General features: G+C 42.0%; 1 protein-coding gene across 3 annotated transcripts in view; it reads right to left on the reverse strand.

The window, feature by feature from the left end:
• The window catches only part of PIP4K2C (phosphatidylinositol-5-phosphate 4-kinase type 2 gamma), a 37,084-nt gene extending 14,611 nt beyond the window's left edge, over positions 1 to 22,473 (reverse strand). Inside the window, exons 1-7 of one of the 3 annotated variants that reach the window (XM_058169499.1) lie at positions 22,042 to 22,166; positions 19,407 to 19,485; positions 15,064 to 15,161; positions 10,840 to 10,936; positions 8,687 to 8,830; positions 7,335 to 7,481; positions 1,463 to 1,501 (exon numbers count right to left, since the gene is read on the reverse strand). In XM_058169499.1, coding sequence (XP_058025482.1) covers positions 1,463 to 1,501; positions 7,335 to 7,481; positions 8,687 to 8,830; positions 10,840 to 10,936; positions 15,064 to 15,128 — 492 coding nt within the window. In that variant the 5' untranslated portion in view covers positions 15,129 to 15,161; positions 19,407 to 19,485; positions 22,042 to 22,166. Of the gene's footprint in view, positions 1 to 1,462; positions 1,502 to 7,334; positions 7,482 to 8,686; positions 8,831 to 10,839; positions 10,937 to 15,063; positions 15,162 to 18,913; positions 19,322 to 19,406; positions 19,486 to 22,041 lie in introns of those variants that run through there. The other 2 variants (XM_058169498.1, XM_058169500.1) reach the window with 2 other exon arrangements.
• Between the last annotated feature and the right edge of the window lie 204 nt (positions 22,474 to 22,677).

Genomic DNA, 22,677 nt, shown 5'->3' on the forward strand with positions numbered 1-22,677 from the left:
CGTATACTATAGAATAAAAGATTTTCATTTTGTGGATTGCGTCTTCTCCACGTATAGGCCATGGTTTTCTATTGTGGTTTCAGTGTAATTTTTAAACTGATGATCTGACTTTGGGTCATTCCTTGGTGGAAAAGTGGGACATAAAATAACAATTACAAATCAATGCAAGTAGCCCAAACCATGTAATTGTAAAGTGAGATAAAAATATTTTAAACACCTTTTAGAAAAGAGAAGAAAATATCTGCTCTATTCTCACCGATAGCAGGCTTAAACTAATTAGGGAGCATATACCTTTCAACTGTCAGTTTAAGGAACATAAAAAGTCATTCTTAACCTATTTTGAAATTGCTCTTAAAATAATTTCCAGGAAGTAGCATTTCTGCCCAATATCTCATTTTTTCTATGTGCCCATTAATACCAGGGTTTTGCATTTAAGTTCTTAAAATAGTACAGTCAGTCAGTCTGTCTGTCTGTCTATCTATCTCCCTTTCTATTATGTATGTCTTGTGTTTATATTTAAAAAAAGAAAGCTAATTTTAAGCTTAGAGTGATAGCTCAGAGCTACAAAGGAGGAAACGAAAATACCAGGGGTCAGGATAACAATGCAGAAAGTTTTATTACTTTTTTTTTATTATAAAGGGGCTAAATCTATTTTAGATTTTGTAGGCCTCTGACTTTAAAACTACATCAACTTCAATTACATCAACTCCAAATGAAGCATAACATAAGTTCCATAATAGGATACTCCAATAGTTCCAGAAAAAGTTTGGGGATGCAGATTGTCCAACTTTGCTTTAAGAAGAAGCAGACTCCCTTGATTAAGTTCAACCTTTGATGATTTTATAGGTTATATTAAACATTATCCAGTAGCGAGGTATACACATTATCCTGTACTTTGTCCACCTGGTTGTGTATTAGATGGTGCAAATCCTATTAATGTAGGTGTCTCCTTCTGGATTAGGTACCTCATACTCAAGTTTCTTCACCTGGAACTTCTAGAAGCCTTCCAGTGATAATGATATCATTAGAAGGAACAAGGGGGAAAAAGTCCATTTACTCAAATGGAGGAGATTTGAGGATGGAAATGACAACTTTTAAGTTTGTTTTCCGAGCCTTCTGCACACCATTACCATCTTTAAATCAACTCTCATCACTCCGAAATTTAAAATTAAGGAAAAACCATGCCAGTGAAATAGACCCTTTTTCTGCTTAGTGTTGATTCTATGTTCTCAGAAGTTTTCCAAGAGTCTAGAAAAAGAGAGTGAGAGACCACTCACTCCTGGCTTAGCTTTGGGCATGAATTCAGCTAATTGTGGTTTATGAAATAAAAACAATAATGTTTAGACATAATCTGTATTACCTTTGTACAGAAAAAGCTATAATACCATGTTGGGTTGTGTCAACAAACTATAATCAGCCCATATCAGGTTAACATGAAAATGCACCTACAATCACCAATTACCTTCTCTTTGTCACTGGCTTCACGGGATATCAGTGAACCCTAAAAAAGGCAAGAACATGAAGATTACAGTCTAGAAAACATGAGATAAGTTGTGTATTTTTGGAGCATCTTTCAAATTAAAGTATTAACATAACTCAAAATTATTAGAAAGTGGGAAGGAAAATGGGCTCATAACTTCAGGAACTTTAAAATCTCAATGGAAGGTGAAGAGTTACATTAAACCTTCCAAAGGATTGCCGTAGTGGTCATATATTTATTAAATAAAATCACTGTAACCATGGTTAATTAAAAAATAAAGCTAAAGGTTTCCCCTGTTCAGTTGTGTTCAACTCTAGGAGCCGGTGCTTATCTAAGTTTCTTAGCAGAGGGCACAAGTATTGTCCAAAAACATTTTCATGGCCATATGGCTAGCATGACTATATGCCAAGGTCAGTGGTGAAATTCAAAAATTTTCTCTACTGATTCTGATTCTGTGGCCGTGGCTTGGTGGTCATGTGACCAGGAAAACCAACTATCACACTTTACACAAAAATAACACAAAAGCTTCACAACTGACTCACACATAATGCAAAAGCAGCTGAACTTCACACAAAATGGCCCCTGCAACAAGCAGGAACCTCAAAGTTACAGAGAGCTCAAAAACAAACTATCACACTTTACACAAAAATACCGGTTCAGCCAATAGGTAGTAAAAAAATGCTTTAAAAAGTAAAAAAAAAAGTTCTGACCATCACGGGTCACAGCTGATTGTCACAGCTGATTGTCGGAACCTTTTTAAACTTTTTTTAAAGCATTTTTTTTACTACCTTTGCCCAAACTGGTAGTAAAAAAAATGCTAAAAAAAGTTTTAAAAAAGTTCTGAGGATCATCTGTGCCGCACGATCCTCAGAACTTTTTTTTTTTTAACTTTTTAAAGCATTTTTTTACTACAGGTTCTGGTGAACCAGTAGCATTTTCACTACCGGTTTGGGCAAACCACTCCGAACTGGTAGCATTTCACCCTGGCCAAGGTACACGAATTTAAACATGTAAATCACAAATTGTTTCATGACTAATACTATCATTTTAGACGGCAATACTATCATTTTAGACGGCAAGAAAATTGGTAAGGAAATCTCTCACTTTTCTATAACCTCTTTTACCTGTATCTTCCATTCATCCCATCCCAATGCTTCAATGCTATTGGCTGTTAATTCCTGACTGGATGGTTTGAAGGAGGAGGGGAAGAACCTTTATGGTGCTTTGCATAGCCTTATATTCTGCCTGCAGGGTATGTATGTGTCCTCCCTTCCCCCTCCAATATTTGATGCAATTCTTTCAAGTCACCAAGTGCGTCCTAGTATTTAATGAGATGGATATAAAGGCTCCACGGTTGACCAGTCATTTCTTGGCACCCAGCAAAATATGCGCACATATAGAGACTTTAACGCCATTTTTGACAATAGGCCAATCATTCAAAGCAAATTCATAGCAAAACTGTCTTTAGCAGCATAAACAATTAAGAGTAGTACTGAATGGGCAAAAGTTTTCAACCATTTCCTGAACATGTTGGTTTACATTTATTTTTGGTATATCAGCAGATCTGCAATGGAAGGGTTGCACCCTAAAAATCAATGGTACACAGTGTAACATTTTCACGATACAGATTAATCACATCCTTTATTCATTCGGAACATATGTGGCAGGCATTTATTATTATTTTTTACTTAATAGAAGGGAGAGAAGAAACTGGGAAAACATGACTTAATTAAAGCTATCCAGAGGCTCTTAATGAAGCCAACAGATGAACCTGCATCTCACCCACTGAGTTCTAAAACCTTGGTGGATGGGTGTTTTTTTTTAAATTATTATTTTTTTAAAAAGACTTCAGCAGTCAAAAAGGAAGCTGCCTTGTCAGAAATTCAACATGCTATTGTTGTACCACTATGAACCTGGGTTTACACCAAACTTGGTGCCTTCTCTAAAACACACACACATACACAAACCCCTCTCAATAGAACATACTTGAGATGTCTCAGAACGTGGAATAATCTTATCAACACCAACTGAGAAGCCCCCAGACCATCTGCTCTTGCTTGCTTTCCCCCCTCCAACCTTCTGTCAAGATACACCCCCTTGGTGCCCTTGTCACTAATGCCTTTGTTAATTTCTACACCTTGGGGGGGGCCTTTGCTATACCCACCCACAGTCTCCTTTTTACAATGCTAATTTGCCCTGCCTTTCTATTTGCCTTATTACATTTTTATGTAACATTCTGAGCAGGGGCTATACTATATTGCTTCTATACGCTGCAAAGTAATTGCAAAACCCCTTGGCATCAGATAGAGAAACGACCCAACAAATTAAATCTAGCTCCCTGCTCCAAAGCTTCCCGGGGAGATAGGCTAACCTTCTGAAGAGTTATACACATATTGGCAGCATGAGCATCCGAAGCGAGGAAAGGTATCACTTGAGATAGTTAGGCTTTTATTAGAGACCCACATTTCATTCAAAAGAAAAAGAAAAACACTCCATCCCTTGTAGACTTCAGAGATAATTTTGATGGAGGAATAGGTCAAGTATTAAAAACGCATACATGGAAAACAGCCCAAATCTCTCACATTCAATTCACTCACACTGCCATATCATTTCTGCCCATTCATCCTTTTCCGACTGACTTGACTTTTGGGGCTTGCATTAATTTCAGGATAAGCAGCACATTAAGCATAATTGTGGCAATATTTTATCGTCAAGAAATATATTAACAGCCTCTGCAAATTACTTAATCTGCAACCCTGTATGATAATGTGTACTAACAAGCGATTCCCCGGCTGCATTTTGAGCTATAGCCCTTTTGTGGCAATGCAGTTTCTAGCCCCCCCACCCCACCCGTTCCCCTCCAGAGAGAGTGGCCTCCTAAAACACTTGTGAATGCAAACACTGCTTGTAAATTATTCACATAACCTTGCTATGAGAGAACTTGCTTAAGGTCAGCATTTAATGATGTGTAGCCAGGCTGGAGGCAGAGAGGCGTGGACATGATCCATCTCATTTTCCCAGCTTAGCTTTTTAGCGCAAAATAGCGACCTTGCATTTGAAGCCATTCCTCTACTGAGTGAATTCCCCAAGGAAAGAAGGGGGCCCTTGCGTGGCAGTCCTGAAGCAAGAGACGGGGAGGGAGACCTTTGCAGCCAGGGCCATCTAGGCTGCCTTAGCAGGCTTTGGGACAAAGAACAGGAAATGAAGCACAGGCTTCTGAGAGAATGCCTTTATCGCTTTGGCTAGTCATGATCCAAAATCCCATTCCAGCCGTGACTCTGCAGGACTAGCCCCCCAGGAAAGCTGCCGCAGATAGGAAATGGGAGTATAGGTAGTCCTCGACTTACAGCAGTTCATTTAGTGATCCTTCAAAGTTACAACGGCCCTGAAATATGTGATTTATGACCGTTTTTCACAGTTACGACCTTGGGAGCATCCTCATGATCATGGGATCAAAATTCAGATGCTTGGCAACTGGTTCATATTTATGACCGTTGCTGTGTCCCAAGGTCATGTAAACCATCTTTTGCGACCTTCTGACAAACAAAGTCAATGAGGAAGCCAGATTCATTTTACGACAGAAATTTTGGGCTCAACTGCAATCTTAAGTCAAAGACTACCTGTATAGCAACAACCGATGTTAACAGACTACCTTGTTTCCCCGAAAATAAGACATCCCCTGATAATAAGCCCAATCGGGCTTTTGAGCACATGTGCTAAAATAAGCCTCCCCCAAAAAATAAACCTTTCCCAAAACAGCTGGAAATCAGGTAAGACAGCCCCATATTGCTCCACACGCACCAAAGATCTCCCTGAAAATAAGGCCAAGCATTTATTTCAGGGTTCAAAAAATATAAGACAGGGTCTTATTTTCAGGGAAACACGGTATCAGGAAAACAAAATGGATCTTCTGGGCAGCTATCAGATCAGAACTAGATCTCTCCTCAGATAGATCCTAACTCAGCTGTGACAGAAAGGACTAGAAAAAGCTCAGAGGGAATGTTTTGCTTGCTTTAGGACGGAGAACTCATTTCTGACCTTAAAAATAACTAATTGGATACAGTAGTGGGGGTGGTGGTGGAGGGCAGGTGACTCCCAAAGGATTTTGTCTTTGAAACAGATCTACCTATTGTGATCTATTCTTTGAACAGGCCACCGGAGTCCATGATGCATGAAGAGAGCTACATAAACAAAAGGCAGTCCTTGCCCTAAAGAGCTTATCTAAATTTAGACACTGTGGCTGGATGATGAGGGAGTCAGACAGGCAGTGCCAGAAGATTCATGGAATGAATTAAGCATATCCCAGTCTGCAATCCCACATCACTCACTCAGGAATAAAACCTCACTGAATTTGGGAATGGTGCTCCCTCCCAAGTAGACGCACTATCCTTTCTGTTATGGATAAAGGTGGTTAGAAATAGTGTCAGCTGCTAGCTCTGTGAAACCTTTGGCTAAAACCAGATGTTTGGGGCCGAGCACAGTTGTGGGCAGAAGCTTGATCAGAGCCATGTACCCAAGCATATGCAGCATGAGGCTTTGCTGTTAAATAACAACCCCATGAGTGCCCTTGTCTCACACCAGATGGAAATCATGCTTGCTTGTCAATTTATGTCACAAAACCATTTTAAGACACTGCCATCTGAGGCAGCGGTTTTTTTAAAATAAATGCTATTTGAATGACCTTTTATCTCAATTACTCCTGTATGATGATTATCCTTTTTATAGAATAATCAAAGGAGGATTGTTGAGAAATTGGATTATTACAAGGTAAAGAGATTGGATACCAAAACTCTACTTGGGGCTGTGCAGTTTTCCAAATCAATTACCGGTATATGCTGCTCCCTTGGCTCAACACCTTCTGTTCCCCAAAGGGAGAGAAGGGGACGTTACAGAGACAGTGGCATCCACACCAAACCCACTAATGCGGTAGCAACATAAGGACAATGATGTCACTACCAATGCCGTGATATATTTGTATTAGTCTGTACGTAAGTTGCTGTAATTGACTGATGATGTCATCACACATGTCATCCTCCCCCCTCCCTTTCCCTAGGAGAGAAAGATCTGGAAATCAACATCTCCTTAAAGCTACATGTGTCATTGTGCTAAACAGCTATGACTGGGAATTTTGGAACATGGCAGTGAATATGGGCTGAGTCAGAGAAATGAGCCAAAACTCCTGACAGCCCACCTCCTTGTAACGAGTCAATCCATTTGTCTGAGTGTTTTGTTTCAAAACAGTATATCAGGGGTAATTGAGCTAAACCAGTTTGGTCTAATGGTTAAGGTGCTGGCTTAGGAACTATGAGACTGTGAGTTCTAGTCCCATTTTAGGCATGAAAACCAGCTTGGTGACTTTGGGCTAGTCACTCTCTCTCAGCCCAAACCATTTCACTGGGTTTGTTGTTATAACGAAAACAAGAGGAGGAAGGAGTATTAGATATATTTGCTGCCTTGAGTTACTTGTAAATAATAATAAAGGCAGGATAACAATCAAATAACAGATAAATAATACTACTTCCAGATACACCAGCATGCATACAGTCATGTGAAAACCACAACAACTTTGAGTTCTATGGTTTTACATATCAGGACATAGTAAAAATCATCTGATCCTTAGCAGATGATTAAGATGAACATGGTCTAATATGACATCTGTTGTTGTTCATCTGAGGTTGTATTTACCTTCTTTTAAGAACTCCTAAGGACTGGATGGTTTTTACTAGGTTGATATGTAAAACCATAAGGGAATGTACTTTCATTTTCACATGACTTAGGTAAGCACCATGCAGGAGATGACTAAGCAAAGACAGAGACTCGATTCATCCAGTGCTTTTTCTCCATCATCCATTACCTTCAAATCATACTTTCGGTGTATAGTAAGTCTGTGACTAAACATGTTCCTCATGACCAGCATGTAGCTCTCCTCGTTGTCAACACTGAGCCGGTACATACCCAAGAATTGGGGCAAGAGTGTACTCCCATGACATTTCACAATGTACTGAAAGAAAAGAGTGACAAAAACATTATAAAATGTTGTGTCAATTCTCAAAGAGCCTAATACTGGTGGAGGCAGTCAAAAGCTCAGGCATACTCTGTGTGGTATCAGATCCTTTCAGAAAGAAAATGGTTGATGACCACAGAATAACGCCTATGCCTGACAGAAATCCAGTTTCCAAACACTCGTGCCCCTTGGTACATACTGTAAGTGCTATTAAAGGCAATAATAAGCATTATTATTAATAAATAATAAACTAATGAAGATCCCCTGAAAATTTCAGATTCAAATTTTGAACACAAGTATGAAAGATGAAAATGCATAATTCGCATCTTTGAGGATAATCAGACATTAGTGGACAAGACAGCTCTCCGGTTACTATCTCCAAAGGACAAATGCACCACCTAGTGGGGGATAGTACATTTTTAATCACTGTTTCTCAGGAGAGTAGACTAAATATCATTAATCTTTTTGTTTTTCTAAATGTCAAGCTTCAGAGCTTTCTGTTGAAAAATACATTTCTTGCTCCCAAGGCGTGAAGCAAAGCTAGAACACAAGCGGCTGTTCCTATTCAAATCTCAGGAATAAACAAGGAATTCCTTAGACTGTGACTAGGCTTCAGTATTTTCTGTTCCCTGGACAGCAGAAAAAATACCTGCACAGATCTGCAGTTGCCTACATTTACATTCGAATCTGCTGAGCTCAAAAACTAGGTTTATTTTTATTTAAACACATGTTTTTGCTGTTCTAGGGTGCATCAATAAGAAAATGCACACAAAAAGTGCCCCCTTTTCTCTTCTACTTCTGAAACCAGGAGGGTTATATTTAGTTAATACCAGAGACTACCGGGAAATCTCAATCCCAGACTAAGAAGTCAGGAATAAAAACCCTGGAAAAAGACAATAATAAATATTATAATCACCTAGGGTTTTTGTTCTTAGTGTTTGCCCTGTAAAGCCAAACTGGATTTAAGAGAGATTTTAACCTTTTTACCCTGTTGCCCCCACAGCTACCTGACCCCTGCTAGCAATTTTTTCGGAGGGTGAGGCCTTTTTTTAACCAATGTATATTGCAGGAAAAGAGAAGATCAGAAGGGAAACTTTCCTTCTGTAACAATCTTTCTGTTAACCAATATTTGGATTCAAGTCAAAGAAATTTTCGTCTAGCTAGAATCCCCCTGAAGCCATTATGTCTGCAATTTGTTTTACCTGATGATAATGTGATAGAAGGCTATGCACATCAGCTACGTCTTCACTGGTTATCTCTTTTATGACCACTGTCCTGTCATAGGACAGGAGAAAGCGACCCCCACCCTCAGTCTCATAGGTTGGTGGGCTACGTGTCAGGGAGACCTGTAAAAAAGAAAGAATGAACAAAGCAAGGAAATTTACAAGAGAACTATGAAGGGATCTTCCATGTGCAGATCAGGTAGAAGATGCTTCACCTAAGCAAGGTCTCAGAACCCTCCTAAAGTCTTCCACTTCTTTTGACAATGCTCCTTCGATCAGCCATCTTCAAGTGGGGACACTTTTTAGAGCAGATCCCAGTGGGGCACCATATGAAGGATGTTTAACAGCTCTCACCCAGCTTGATTCACTCTATAATGTGAGAAGCTTGACTAAGAACTATGAAACAAGGTAGGTACACTGAAAACAACACATTTGTTGCCTGGTTAGAATTCTAATTACTCAGGTGTTCAGGCAGCTTCCAAAACAAAAGGTCACAAGGGGGACGGGGACGGGACAGAAAGAGAAACAGAAAGGAGGAGACTGCAAGTCCCACTTATAAGATTACAGTATGAGGAATGCCTTATCGTGCTTTTCTACCAGAAGGCAACAAAGAGGGATAGCTGTGACTGCTTCAGCTTCAAAGGATACCGCCAAAATACTGTCAGCTGTGCAAATGTGTGTGTGTGTGTGTGTGTGTGTGTGTGTGTGTGTGTGTGTGTGTAAGAACATAATTATAAGCAAGCCTGGCCTGGGGCTTCCTTCTCCACATCTCTCTTTAGCCCATTCTGGAAATCTGTAGCTGTTATGTAAGTACTAGATTAGATGCATACAACCTCTTGTGTGGCAACATACCATTTCTAAGCTATTGCATTTCTGGCCTTTTTTCAACATCAGTATTTTGATACTTTGGAAGGAGTTCAAGGCGCTTCGAGTATAATCATTTTCCCTACCTTTCCCTTAACCTTATATGATAGGTCACCATCATTGTTTTTACAGAGCAGGCGGGGGAATAAGACTAAGTATAGTCTTATATAATATAAAGGGGGAATAATGTCACGAGTAAAGCGGGCCTTGCAAGTAATCCAGGACAAAGGCAACATTTCATCCGGGCCTCCTAGCCCCTCTGCTACCCTGAACTGACTTCTACTAAATGGATGAAACAACTAGTATCATGGCATCTGCAAGAGTAATAAGGATTATGTATGTAGACAAGCATATCTAGAAACACAGACACTAATACAGTTATTGAATAAAATAATCCACTGGTTTAACATTAAAGTAATCCGACTTTAATATTAGTTTTGCTCAGGAGAACAGATTTGAACAAGTCTCTTCTGGGTTCTTAAACTGAAGCAAAAGTAACCTTATAAAAGAATTGTAACTGCATGTTCTAGTAGCATAGACTACAATTTCTCAAAATTTCTGTTGTTAAGTGAGACATTCATTGAGTTTTGCACCATTTTATGACCCCTCTTGCAAAAGACGTTAAGTGAATCATTGCAGGTGTTAAATTAATGGTAAGTGAATCTAGCTTCCCCATTGACTTTGCTTGAGGGGAATATTGCAACATGTGATCACATGACCCTGGGGCACTGCAGATGTCATAAATATGAGTCAGTTGCCAAGCATCTGAATTTTGATCCCATGACTGTGGGGATGCTGTCAAAAATGTGAAAAATGGTCATAAGTCACTTTTTACAGTGCCGTTGTAACTTTGAATGGTCACTACATGAACTGTTGTAAGTTGAGGACTCCCTGTAATATACTACAACATGTGTTTAATTTCAAACATGATTTCTTAACATTTTTGTCTTAAACCTTTGAACACTGGGCTTGTTACTGTAAAGTCAGTAAATGCATAAGAGCTAAATCAACCCATCCACATAAAACCAAACTAGTTCTACTAGACTAACAAAACATCTGGCCATATGGGTCTTCATTGCTTTTATTACAAGGAAGGAATGTTAAGTCTCTCATAATGTGACACTATGGAAAAAGGCATTAGGCAACCCACCTCCCCCCCCAAAAAAAATACGGGGGGAGAGAAGCTCTGTGGCTACAGCTGGAAAAACTCTGCACCTTCAGGTCTTTTAGGTACTCAAACTCTTTGGGATAAGATGGTATCTACTTACTTGATAATCCTGATCATCAATGTTGAAGCGTTCACGGAGGTTGCGGAAAACCTGTGGACAGTACTCCTTAAATTTGAAGTGACCAGGCAAGTTTTCCCTGCAGTAAGTAAGTAACATGGTTAGATGCCAAGCCAAAGTTTAGTCTGCAAACAGAGCATAACGAGGCAGACAAGAGGCCTGAAATACTTTAGAGGAGCAGAAAATGAATGGAATGTTTTTATTTCACTCCTTAAGTAAAAATACAACTCATCGGTAAAGATTCTGGCCCAACCTGCCCTCCACTGTAGTACTTCACGTATGGAGAAAAAAATTATGTTTGTTTTCCCCATCCTGCATCCTGAAGTGCTACAGGCCATTTCATCACCTCCAGGCTGTGTTACGTCTGGCGTTCAGGCTTAACCGTTTCTGCTATGGGAAGAACAAGCTCACTTTTGGAAGAACCCTACATTATATCTCATTTGTATGAGATACAAAGGCCCTACTGTTTCTTTTATCGGAAGAGCAGTCTTTTTGACAAGTGAACAAGGCTTTAACAGGAATAGCTGCCAATTACAGTTTAGAAATCTCAGTAATCTATGGCCTGTGCTCCATAATCCTCTCACCAACAGCCTCTTCTAGCACATGGTGTAATCCTCCATTCTGACGGTTGGTTACATTACTGTTCAGGCGGAAGAATCTTCTTTTAATACAAAGCATTAGGTATCTAACAGAAGAAGGCAGGCTCTCAGCTTGTACTAGCAAATAACTGCATACTTTTACATAAAGATAGATTCTAGCAATGTAATATTTGGCTTTTCTAAAATGGTATTTTAAAAGATAAGACTAAATCATATGGATATGTATACACACACAGATACACACACAAACACAAACGTAGTGTAAAAACCATGTCCTAATAAAATTATGTGAGAGCCAGTTTGACATAATAGTTAAGGCACCAGGCTAAAAACCGGGAGACAATGAGTTCTTGTCTCGCCTTAGGCATGAAGCCAGCTGGGTAACTTTAGGCACGTAATTTTCTCTCAGGTCTAGGAAGGAGGCAAGAGCAAACAGTTCCCCAAAATCTTTCCAGGAAAACTGAAAAGAACTGTCAAGGTAGTCACCAGGAATCAACCATGACTCAAAGGGGAAAAACAAGAAAAAAGAAATTATGTAAACAGTTCCCAATTCAAACATTTTGCAGTTAAGGCACTGAAAAACAAATAACACTGATATACAGTAAACTTACATTATGCATTATCTGAATGCATAGCCCACCCTTTCTAGCAAGTTTTAATATATATACACTGTATCTCACCATCCATCCATCTGGATGATCTTGGGACAGTCACCTTCTCGCAACCCAATTCAGAGCCGTGATGGTGAACCACTTTCCGGGCACGTGAGCTGTTGTCTGTTGCTCTTCCGGGTTCCGGCACACCAGCCAGCTGGTCTTCACACGCACTGAAGTGCTGGAAATCGGAAGAGCAGCAGCCCGGCGCGGATGTGCATTGGGACGATGATGTTCTGGTTTCCAGCGCACGCATGCATGCAGGCCACCTGGTCTTCTCCAAAGATGAGCTGGCCGGCGCGCATGCGTGCACCGGAAACTGGAAGATCATATTCCTGGCACGCTCATGCACACCAGGCAGCTGCTTCTCTGGTTTCCGGTGCTCCCGCTTGAGTGAAGACCAGCTGGCCAGCACGTCAAAACCCGGAAGGACAACAGGCGACAGCTCGCATGCCCAAAGACGCGGAGAGGGGATTCTGGCAGTTGCTTCCTAGGGGAGCAGAGCTGTTGGCCAGGACAGGTGGGCCAGGGCTTCCCTCCCTCCCCAAGCGGGCTTCTTGCACGGCCCAGACCCCCAGACTGCGGCACCGATGCGCATCCGTGGTCTGGAACACCTGGCCAGCTCGGGCACATGGGGCAGCATTTGCTGGCTGGGCGGTCACCCGCCCTGCCCACTTGTTGTGTCTTCGGCTCCCGAGCCTGGCTTCTTGGCAGAGACTGATTCAGAGAATGAGGGCGAAGAGCCGACAGGACTTCCCTCTGCAGGACCTTCCTCTCTGGCTCCACTCCAGGATCCAGAGGCAGGCCAGGTGGAGGAGGTGACGAGGCCTCTTTCTCCCGCACCTTCCCCCTCCCAAGAAATGCCTCAAGACTCAGCTGCTGACAATCAGTCCTGGTTAAATCCCAGGCATCGCAGAAAGGAGAGGCAGGAACAACAAAAGAAGGGGTGGGGCAGGCCTAGAGAGTGCTGAGTCACGGAGCCACACCCCACAGGGTATAAAAGCAGGAGGAGCTGCTCTATAGCTTCTTGTGACAGACAAAAACTTTGGAAACTTTGGCTGCAGTATTTTGGCTTCTGGATTTCTGTTTATTTCTGAACTGCAGTTACGCTGGTCTGAGGAGATAAGAGAACTTGGCAGGCAATCGCAGGTTCGTTGCCAGAACTGATATCTGTCGTAGGAGTAAATTGCTGGCAAATATAGTCCGCTCGCGTGTCTTCTTGGTTGTGGTTGGGGGGACAGAACACCACTGCTCCTGCCACCACCGGAGGTGAGGGGGCAGTGGCAGTTCTTGCACTGCTGCTTCTGACCGGGATGCTGGACCAGCCAGGAGGAGGAGGAGGAGCCACCGTCAGGGAGGCAAGCTGCCCCAGGAGGGCTGGAGGAGACCGTAGCTCCTCACGCATGGAGATGCTGCTGAGGGTCTGGCTCGCCGGAGGGGAGCGGCTGCAGGGGCCAGCCAGTTGCTCCTGCCCCTCCCACTGCTACTGCTGCTCTTCTGGGGTGGCGGGCCTGCGCAGGAGCTGAGTCCGTGTGGGAGGAATGTTTGTCCAGCACCAGGATAAGAAGCGCATCAGCCAGGAAGCGGCTGAGCTCCCTTGGCAGAAGTGGTGGGAGGGGGGGTTCTGCCCTGGCTTGTTCTCGGTGGCGGGCTGGGGGGGGCACTTCATTGACACTCTTCGTTTCTGTCATGTGCATAGGCACCAGCCAGCTGGTCTTCACATGTGCATGCATGCCAGAAACCGGAAGATCATCTTCCCGACCCGCACATGCATGGTGGGCGGCTTCTCTTTCGGTTTTCGGCACGCGGGAAAAGGTTTGCTAACACTGCCTCAAAGGGTTGTTGTAGAGAAAATAGGAGGAGGAAGAGGTATGTTCACCACCTTGAGTTAGAAAACTAATAAAGGAGGGATATAAATAAATAAAGTCCAATATTCAAATATTATGAAGCAAATATTATTTTGCTTCATAATCTCAAGAAGCAAAATATTTTATTTTGTTGTTTTTTAAACAGAAACTGGCCCCTAAAGAGGAGAAAATAATGGACTGTGGACTATTAACATTTCCTGGAATTCAGTCATTTCCATTCCCTTTTCTCTCAGCAAATCCCTTTTCAGTCTAGTCACAAGTAAAATTATACTAAAGGGCAGTAGAGGTTTGCGAAAATATAAAAGGAAGAAGTTCCATTACAGCACAAACGAATGGAAATGAGCAGAAGGAGATTTCAGTGAAGGAGGACCATAATCACTGTAGAGAAGCTAATAGCATAATCTGGCTAGGAAAAAGAAAACTTTTAAGATTAGAAGCAGGAATTAGTTGAGCAAGGCTTTCTGCTAGACTGTAAGTGGTTTATATATTTAGTTACTGTAAATAAGGTAGTCTATACAAATACATTTATGAGGCTTAATCAATTTTAATCAATTGTAAGTCACCTGCAGTCATATATGAGTTGGGTAGCTATATGTTGTTGTTTAATAATAATATAATCTCTTTATAAAGAGATAAACATACTCAGATCAATTAGAAGAGCATATCATATCTGCCAACTGTGTCAGATTACAACTTCCAGGCTCTTCAACTAGCACAGCGCTGGTCAGCACTAGAAAAAACAAATGGCTGCATCTGGAGAATCTTCATCTCAACCGGCAAAAACTATTTTTGAGGGATGTTTGTACCCGAAGCTATATTATTTGGGAGTAATTGGGTCTATTAATCCTTCCCATCAGGGTGATGTAGATATTAGGCTGCACGACTTTAGAACATTCCATGTAGGAAGCATGTGCATGTATTGGGCAAAACTCACAATGCCAAGCTTAATCCCCATTGTTCTAATTACTAGACCTCATTTGAAAGAACTGGAATGAAGTTTGCCCGAAAAACTGCAGTGGACCTGCATTAGGATGAAATTTGGATTAGGAAGGCCATGTATCTCTGTATCTCCAGGACTTTCCTCACCTGTTGAAGAGATGGTTGTTCACCTTTACTTTAGAACTGGCTTTGAAGTCATCAGGAAGCAGCATCACTGGCTGGGGAACTTGATTGAGTTCATTGATCTAATGTGAGAAAATGAAGGTAAAACCAGACAAGGTCACACCCAACACTCTACTACCAGATTCAGTTTCACTGAGACAATTTTGCTAGCTGTAGTTTGGTCAAAGGCTCGAGAGAAAAGTCTCTGTGTTTTTACCTGTTTTTCTGCCTGCCAAGAGACTGCAGAGCCTCCAAGATTTGGTTGTTTTCATTCTAGACTTGGACAACTTCAAATAGGCATCTGAGCAGCCCGTGACCAAGATCCTCAATGATCTTTTGACCTGCGGCTGAAAGCAGCCTGTCACATCATTTTCATCCAGACACAAGTTTTGAAATTTATGTAACAGCCATGTGTTAATCCCTACTGAAACGTGACTGTGTGAAAAAAGGACCAATGAGGAATTTTTCTATGGCAGAGAAAATGTATTGCTCTTCAGAGGTAATGCCAGGAAAATATGGAAAATGGACCAAAAGTGTAATTGCTATCAAAGATGGGCATATAAACCTCAAATCAGCATGACCACATTGAAAGAGGCACAAAACATGCTTGGCCACCTTCCTCTATAATTCCTGGTAGGAAAAATATGAATCAGAGAAGAATGGGCCACAGAGAATTATAGCTATGAGGCTCTGCTCTTCATATGTTCCATTTCTATTGCTTTTGGGCAGCCACTCAAAAGCAGTAGAGCCAGAGCCAGTTTAAACCAGCCTTACAATGATGGTGAGCTCATATTGAACTATCCAGCATTTCTGTTTAAGGAGTGGGGGAGTAAAATCTGCTTAGAATCACATTTCTCTCATAAAATGTACAAAGAGGATCCTTGATATATACTGGGCTGTAGTTGGTAAAGGTATATGTATATAGGTTTAGGTTTGTACACATACACATTTTTCTCATATAGTCCAGTATCCCTAATTTTGTATCCTACTCTCAGCTGACATATATTTTAGAAAGTTTTATATTGTCTTGATCTGTTACTCTGCCTACTTGAGGGGTCTGCCATTAAAACAAAAATTTTGCACAAAGACAATCCAAAGTGCAAAAACCATATTATTCTTTTATTCAGCATACATTTAAGCAGCAAAATAGTAACAGAATGGAATATTCTGACAGGATTAAGGCTATCTTTGAACAATTATAGGGGCTAGAAGGATAGCTTTAAAAAGTTGCTTAGGAAGTTGAACTCCAAACAATGATATACATTTTGAGGATTTTCTCTCTGGCCCTGCAGAACTACAAGATGATGCAATTCTACTTTTAAGCCCAGCTATAATGTAAACATTCATTAATAACTTCTCCACTGATGAAAAGCTTTCAAAATAGCATGCACTTATAAAAGATAATATTGCCATCACAAAAAAGACAAACTCAGAAATATTTAGTAACACGTGAACTCTACTTATTATGTGAGATCCTGTTATGGCCACAGAAGATGACTTACTTATGGCTTTATAGTTCAAAATAATAGCAGGAATTGAACATTCCAAAACAAATTAGAAGCAATTAATTCAAGCTTGATATCTGCATCAGATCCACTTATGACTGTGTTACGTGTTATTTTTAATCAAAACTACTTACTGTGCAATGTCTTGCAAACAGGACATTATGTATTAAATTACTGAACCTCTGCCTCCAAAGACATCACAGCAACATATAGGTGGATGCTACCTGATGTTCTTGTACTATACATTTACTGTATTAAAAACTTTGTTCTCTTTTGTACTTCAGTCTTCCAAAACTAGTGGTATAAAGAGATGTCCTCATTTGGCTTCAAATAAACCAGCTGCCTTCCAGCTGTCCTCTGACAACAGAAAACTTCAGTTCGTGTCAGTTAACCAACTGGGATTAGCAATTTTTACACTTTGCAAGTGTTTTGGAACGATCAATATTGATGTCTATGCTGCAGGGATGGAGCATCTACAGAAATTTTTGGATAAAAATCTGCAAAATGTAACATGCATGAGATAAAATTATTAATGAGAAAATCTGGTAAATTTGAGTAAAGAAGTATTTTAATTTGGTTCACTGGTACTCCAAATGAAGCTTTTTGTCATAGGACAGTTACCAGCAAGCAACCCCTAGTCTCTTATCTGACTGTGACGGAAAGCTATCATCTCAAACCAAGCAGAAAACCTATTTGCTCTTATGTTTTATTCATTTAGTTAATTTATATCCCACCTTTATTATTTTTATAAACAACTCAAGGTGGCAAACATATCCTTCCTCATATTTTCCCCACAACAACAACCCTCTGAGATGCGTTGGGCTGAGAGAGTGACTGGCCCAATATCACCTAGCTCATTTTCATGGCTAAGGCTGGACTTGAACTCCTGGTCTCCAGGTTTCTAGCCTAGTGCCTCAACCACTAAACCAACTGGTCAAAAGTGGGGGAAATGGTCATAAATCACTTTTTCAGTGGCATTGTAACTTTGAACAGTCACTAAATAAACTGTTGTAAGTCGAGGACTGCAAAGGTTGTTAGTGAGAGGAACAATGATAAATCCCTATTTTCAATGCCATTGTAACTTTGAACGGTTACTAAACATATGGTTTTAAGTCAAGGACTGCATGTAATTAGAAGCTAATATGGCCAATTTTCAGTTCTACCAGAGGCCTAGAAGCAGTGATGGGTTTCTACCGGTTCGCCCCGGTTCGGGCAAACCAGTAGTGGTGGCGGCAGAAGGCTCTGCCCACCCATCCGGACATCTCTGCACATGTGCAGAAGCTTCTGCAAGTGCACCCTCGAGCGAGCTGGTAGCGACTGAAATTGAAATCCACTACTGCCTAGAAGGGCAAAGTACTATAGACTCATAGATACCTGATCTATGGGAATGAGGCATTACTGTAGGAATAAACTGTTTGGCAAAGCTGACGTGCAAAGCTAATAAGAGCCAGGAATCTCTTACCTGTCAGCTCTTGGCTTCTACTTCAAGCGAACTTTAATCTGTTTAATGCTACCTAATCTTGGTACTTGCCCGGTTATTCTAACAGACTTGATTGGTATCTGTAATGAAATGTTATTTGAAGAGCTAGAGCTAGTTTATCATTATGCTAATATCCAGAAACATTGGTATTACTCTCAACAGATTTCAAGGTTTTAAGACAATTTCACATTTTGAAGTTGCATTTCTTAGATGGTTATGACATACATGCAGCTATTCTGCTCATTAAAAAAACATAGCTTAAAGAGAAAATGCCACACACTAGACTAGAGTCATCTAGATTACAACTGCTTGCAAATAACTCATATGGAATCTGAACATATTGGTCAGTTTCCACCATATGACATTCAAGAATCTTTCCTAAGCGAGCCAGTTAAGGAAGAAAGCACACACAGAAGAACCTTTTGTGGACCAAAGCATCCATATATTTTCCATCAAAGCTTCCTTAATTAGGGGAAATATTTGCATGCTGCAAGAACCTCTCCCTTCTTAGAACTGACCTGTTGCAAAGTATAGCTTGCTGCATAGGAGCAGACATGAAGTCAAAAAATAGTACTTGGCCACAGCTGGCAAACTCAGGTGATATGAGGATAAAATCTGTCCTAGTTTCCTTTCCTTAATGGGAAAAATTACCACCTCCTCTGTATAACTGCTATGAGTCAGAGAATGGATAAGGATTCTGTACCACTCTGCAATTTGAAAACATTCACTGTTTATAGTGTTCTCAATACAAAACAAGGTTCAGTTTTGTTATCTAAATGAACCAGCATTACTTCTGTTAAAGAAGCCAATCCCAAATGAAAACCATCTAAGGCAGGAGTGTCAAACTCACATTGTCACAGCGGTGTCACGTGACATAACGGGACTTTCTCCCCCTCTGCTAAACCGGCTGTGGCCAGCGCATGACGCATCTGGCCCGTAGGCCAGGAGTTTGACAGCCCTGATCTAAGGAAAAACAGTCACCATTGGGTATAAAACAGAGCACACAGGATTAAAAAGTTATTTACTGATCTAGAAACATCAGACTAGCTAACATACATACTACAGTACATACGCATGATAGGTACCAGAATATTTTCAGCCAGTTTAGGGAAAAAAGCCAAGACAAACTCAGGTTTTTTTGCAAATGCATTTTATCCAGCTTCTTTGGCAATAAAAGAAATCATGCTTATTTTTAGGCAAAACTCAAACACAGCAGTCAAACTCTAAAAGCACCAAAGAGCAAAATGGAAGGAAGCAAATGGCTTTTTTCCCATCAAGAGACTTAGCCTACAGCACCAAAAACAGCTTGCAATCCAGAAAAACATGCAGTAAGGCTCACGTACCAGCTACCTCCTTAATTCTGGAATCTGAATTATGCTAGTGTTGCGTCATGAAGCTCATATGCTTGGGGTCATAAAACTGCTGGAATCAGAGGGGAAGGGATTAATGAAGCTTACTTAGAAAGGGCAGACAATGGAATACAGCTTTGCCTCTCTGAGGCCTGCACAAACAAAAAGTGCAATCATTAGTAGGCAGAAATACTATATGTTCTGCTATCAGATGCCACAAGTTCCCATTTCCAACCCATTACATGAAAAGCTGCCTTTTTTTCAGAGTTTGAAGGAGGCCAGACTTCAAAAAGTGTATGGTTATTTATGCAATCTTGGAATTTCAGTGTTAACATTTTCTGTTGCCTACTCAAACAACTCTCGGTATTCTAGAACAGGGGCCACCAACCTTTCGGACCTCAGGGACCACTAAATTCATAATTTAAAATCCCGTGGACCACTAATAGGATCTGCCTAATGACCGGCTGGGTGGGCGTGGCTAGGTGGTCATGTGACTGGGCATGGCCAACTCAATGTCACTCACGTTGAGGGGCGCCTCTTCGGCCTCTACTCACCACTCCCCTCCCAGCCACTCCTCCCCCTCCCCATCCAGGCTCCTTAGGGCCCCAACAGGAAGCAGTTGCTGGAGCTAAGCAGCCACCACAAGAAAGAGTTGGCAAAACAGCTGGCTCGGTTCAAATTGGATGTGACCGAGAAGAAGGCTCAGCCGAAGCACCTCATTGAGGACTACAAGCATAGGCTTTCCAAGCAGAGGAAAAACCTGCAGGCGTACAAAGCCAGGTACCGGCACCTGGAGGCTCAGCGGGCTGAGATGGTCAGCCAGTTCCAGGCCATGATACAGTCCCACTGGAACAAGGCCCTCCAGCTCTTCGCCACCTTCAGCGCTTCACTCCAGCCTTCACCCAAAGCCCTGCACCAGGAGGTTGAAGCAGACCCCAAGTTGGAATTTCTGTCCCCCTTTACCTGCACAAAGAGACCCCAAAGGGGGAGACTCTCTGCAGTAACACAAATGTTCATTGCACATACCAGGCCCAGGGGCTGTAGTTTGAGGACCCCTAATTTAGTGCAATATGAAAAATGCAAATAATTTTTCTGCGGACCACCAAAATTTTCTCACGGACCACCAGTTGGTGACCTAGAATATATTAAAACATTGATAAAATCCATAAATATCACTATTAACATCTTTAAAAAATCCGTAGCAATTGTCTCATGGGGAAATTGCCTGGTGTCAGATTCTGTCAAAGAGATGGAAGAGGTAATGAGAAACTGGCACAGCAATTCTGCATTCAGCAGCACCATCTAAAATGTACTGGGTAAATCAGAACATCAGATTAGCCAGTAATTTTTGTTTGCTCAGAGCATATTTATATGAACACACAAATTGTGTTTTGTTCATCCAAGTCTAGGGGTTAACATATCATATGAATCCAGACATGTAGGAAGAAATGATAAGAGCCCATACACAGAACTATTACCATGTCTCCTTCCTTTCAATAGATGGGAACAATCTCCTCCCATATGAGTCAGGACTATGATTAAGCACTATGGCATTAGTCAACGTACTAACAGGTAGACAATTTTCTCTCTCTCACTAGATTTTGAACCAAAGTAAGTTAAAACATCTGTGCAAAATCTGTTACGTTTTTCAAACAATTTTATTATACAAATAGTTATACTTTTCCCACCATGCGTATAAAAGTTTGCAGCAAGAACAGAGAAAATTATGCAAATATGCTGATGAGCATAAGACAGAATAAGACAGAACATAACCCTACCCCAGCCTTCCCCAAGGCGATGCCACAGGGCTAACAAAAACCCCATTTATTTTTTAGTCCTTAAAAACAATACAGTAAGAGAGGGCATCGCAATAGAGAAAGCTGTTCAAAGAAAGTCATCATAGTAACAAGAGCTAACACCAGGTGTAGGGAGCAGAAGCAAAGGAAAGAAAAATAAGAAATCCCAAAGGTGCTTTTTCACCTTTGGATGACTCGAGCACCTCCACAGACAAAAAGGAGAAAAGACAGTACATAAAATTACAGGTCAGACTTAACGAGTTCATGGCATCCCATTTTACTGAAGCACTTTTGTGCCTTGTTTTTAGACATCACCACCCACTCAGTCTAACTTTCAGCCCCGGAATTTCCTGGTGGTCTCCTCTCTTATCTTGACTGAGATCTAGTAAATATATATATATATACTATATATATATAGTCCCGGGGACCGACCCAAATTCGACCTGGCATCGCCATCCCGAGACACGCCTGTTTGCCTTCCTTCCCCTCTTATCCGCTCTTTCTGAAGCTTTCTGAAACCAACCACTGTCCCGAATACAATCGGGATTCAAAGAATTAGAGGACGGGAGGATGACAAACAAAAAACAAAAAAACCCAGCACCTCCCGATGGGTACAGAATCAGATCCCGCCACCGGGAAAAAAGAGAAAGAGAAACCCGGCCGGTTGAAGAAGTGCCAGGGGGCGGGGGGGGGGGGACGGGGCGACCCGCCTTCCTTCTATCCAGCCGCGGGATGCTGTGGAAAGGAGGCGACCCAGCAAAAGAGGTGGGCTGCCCTATATTCTCCACCCCACCCGCGCTCAGCCCAACAATCATCGGGCGAAGCCGATTTACCTGATGGTTGATCCCCCAAGCCAGCACGCCCAGAAGAGGGTCGGCCGAGCGAAGCACTTTCACCCGCTGCGGGACGAAGTGCTTCTTCTTGGTCTTCGTGCGCGTCCCCGGACCCACCGAGGCCGCCATCCTCGCTGCTGAGAATCCCGCGCCGAGTGGCCGCCCCCCCCCCCACACACTACTACCCGCCTGGCCGGCCTGCCCGCCTACCCACGCGCCGGCCGCTCGGACTCAACGGCAGCCCGGAACGCCGGCAAACGGAAGTAAAGGCTCAGCTGATTCCCGCCGCACGTGACCACGAAGGGAGGCGGCGGGGAAGCTGCGTCACAAAGGAGTGGTGGAAATAGCGCCTTCGGACGTCCATCTGTGGTGGCGGCGAGCGTTAGGCCTTAGTATAGCGGAAGGCGTTGCTCGTAAAAGGTGGTTGCCTAGTGCAGGGATTTCCAACCTTGGCAACTTTAAAACTTGTGGACTTCAACTCCCAGAGTCCCTCAGCCAGCAAAGCCTAGCCAGCAAAGCTGGCTGAGGGACTCTGGGAGTTGAAGTCCACAAGTCTTAAAGTTGCCACGGTTGGAGACCCCTGGCCTAATGCGTGACGCTCGGTGTTGCGTAAACGCTCCCTGTATATGGCTGCGC

Source organism: Ahaetulla prasina, chromosome 2 (genome assembly GCF_028640845.1).
Source record: "Ahaetulla prasina isolate Xishuangbanna chromosome 2, ASM2864084v1, whole genome shotgun sequence".
In the NCBI taxonomy this organism is placed as follows: domain Eukaryota; kingdom Metazoa; phylum Chordata; class Lepidosauria; order Squamata; family Colubridae; genus Ahaetulla; species Ahaetulla prasina.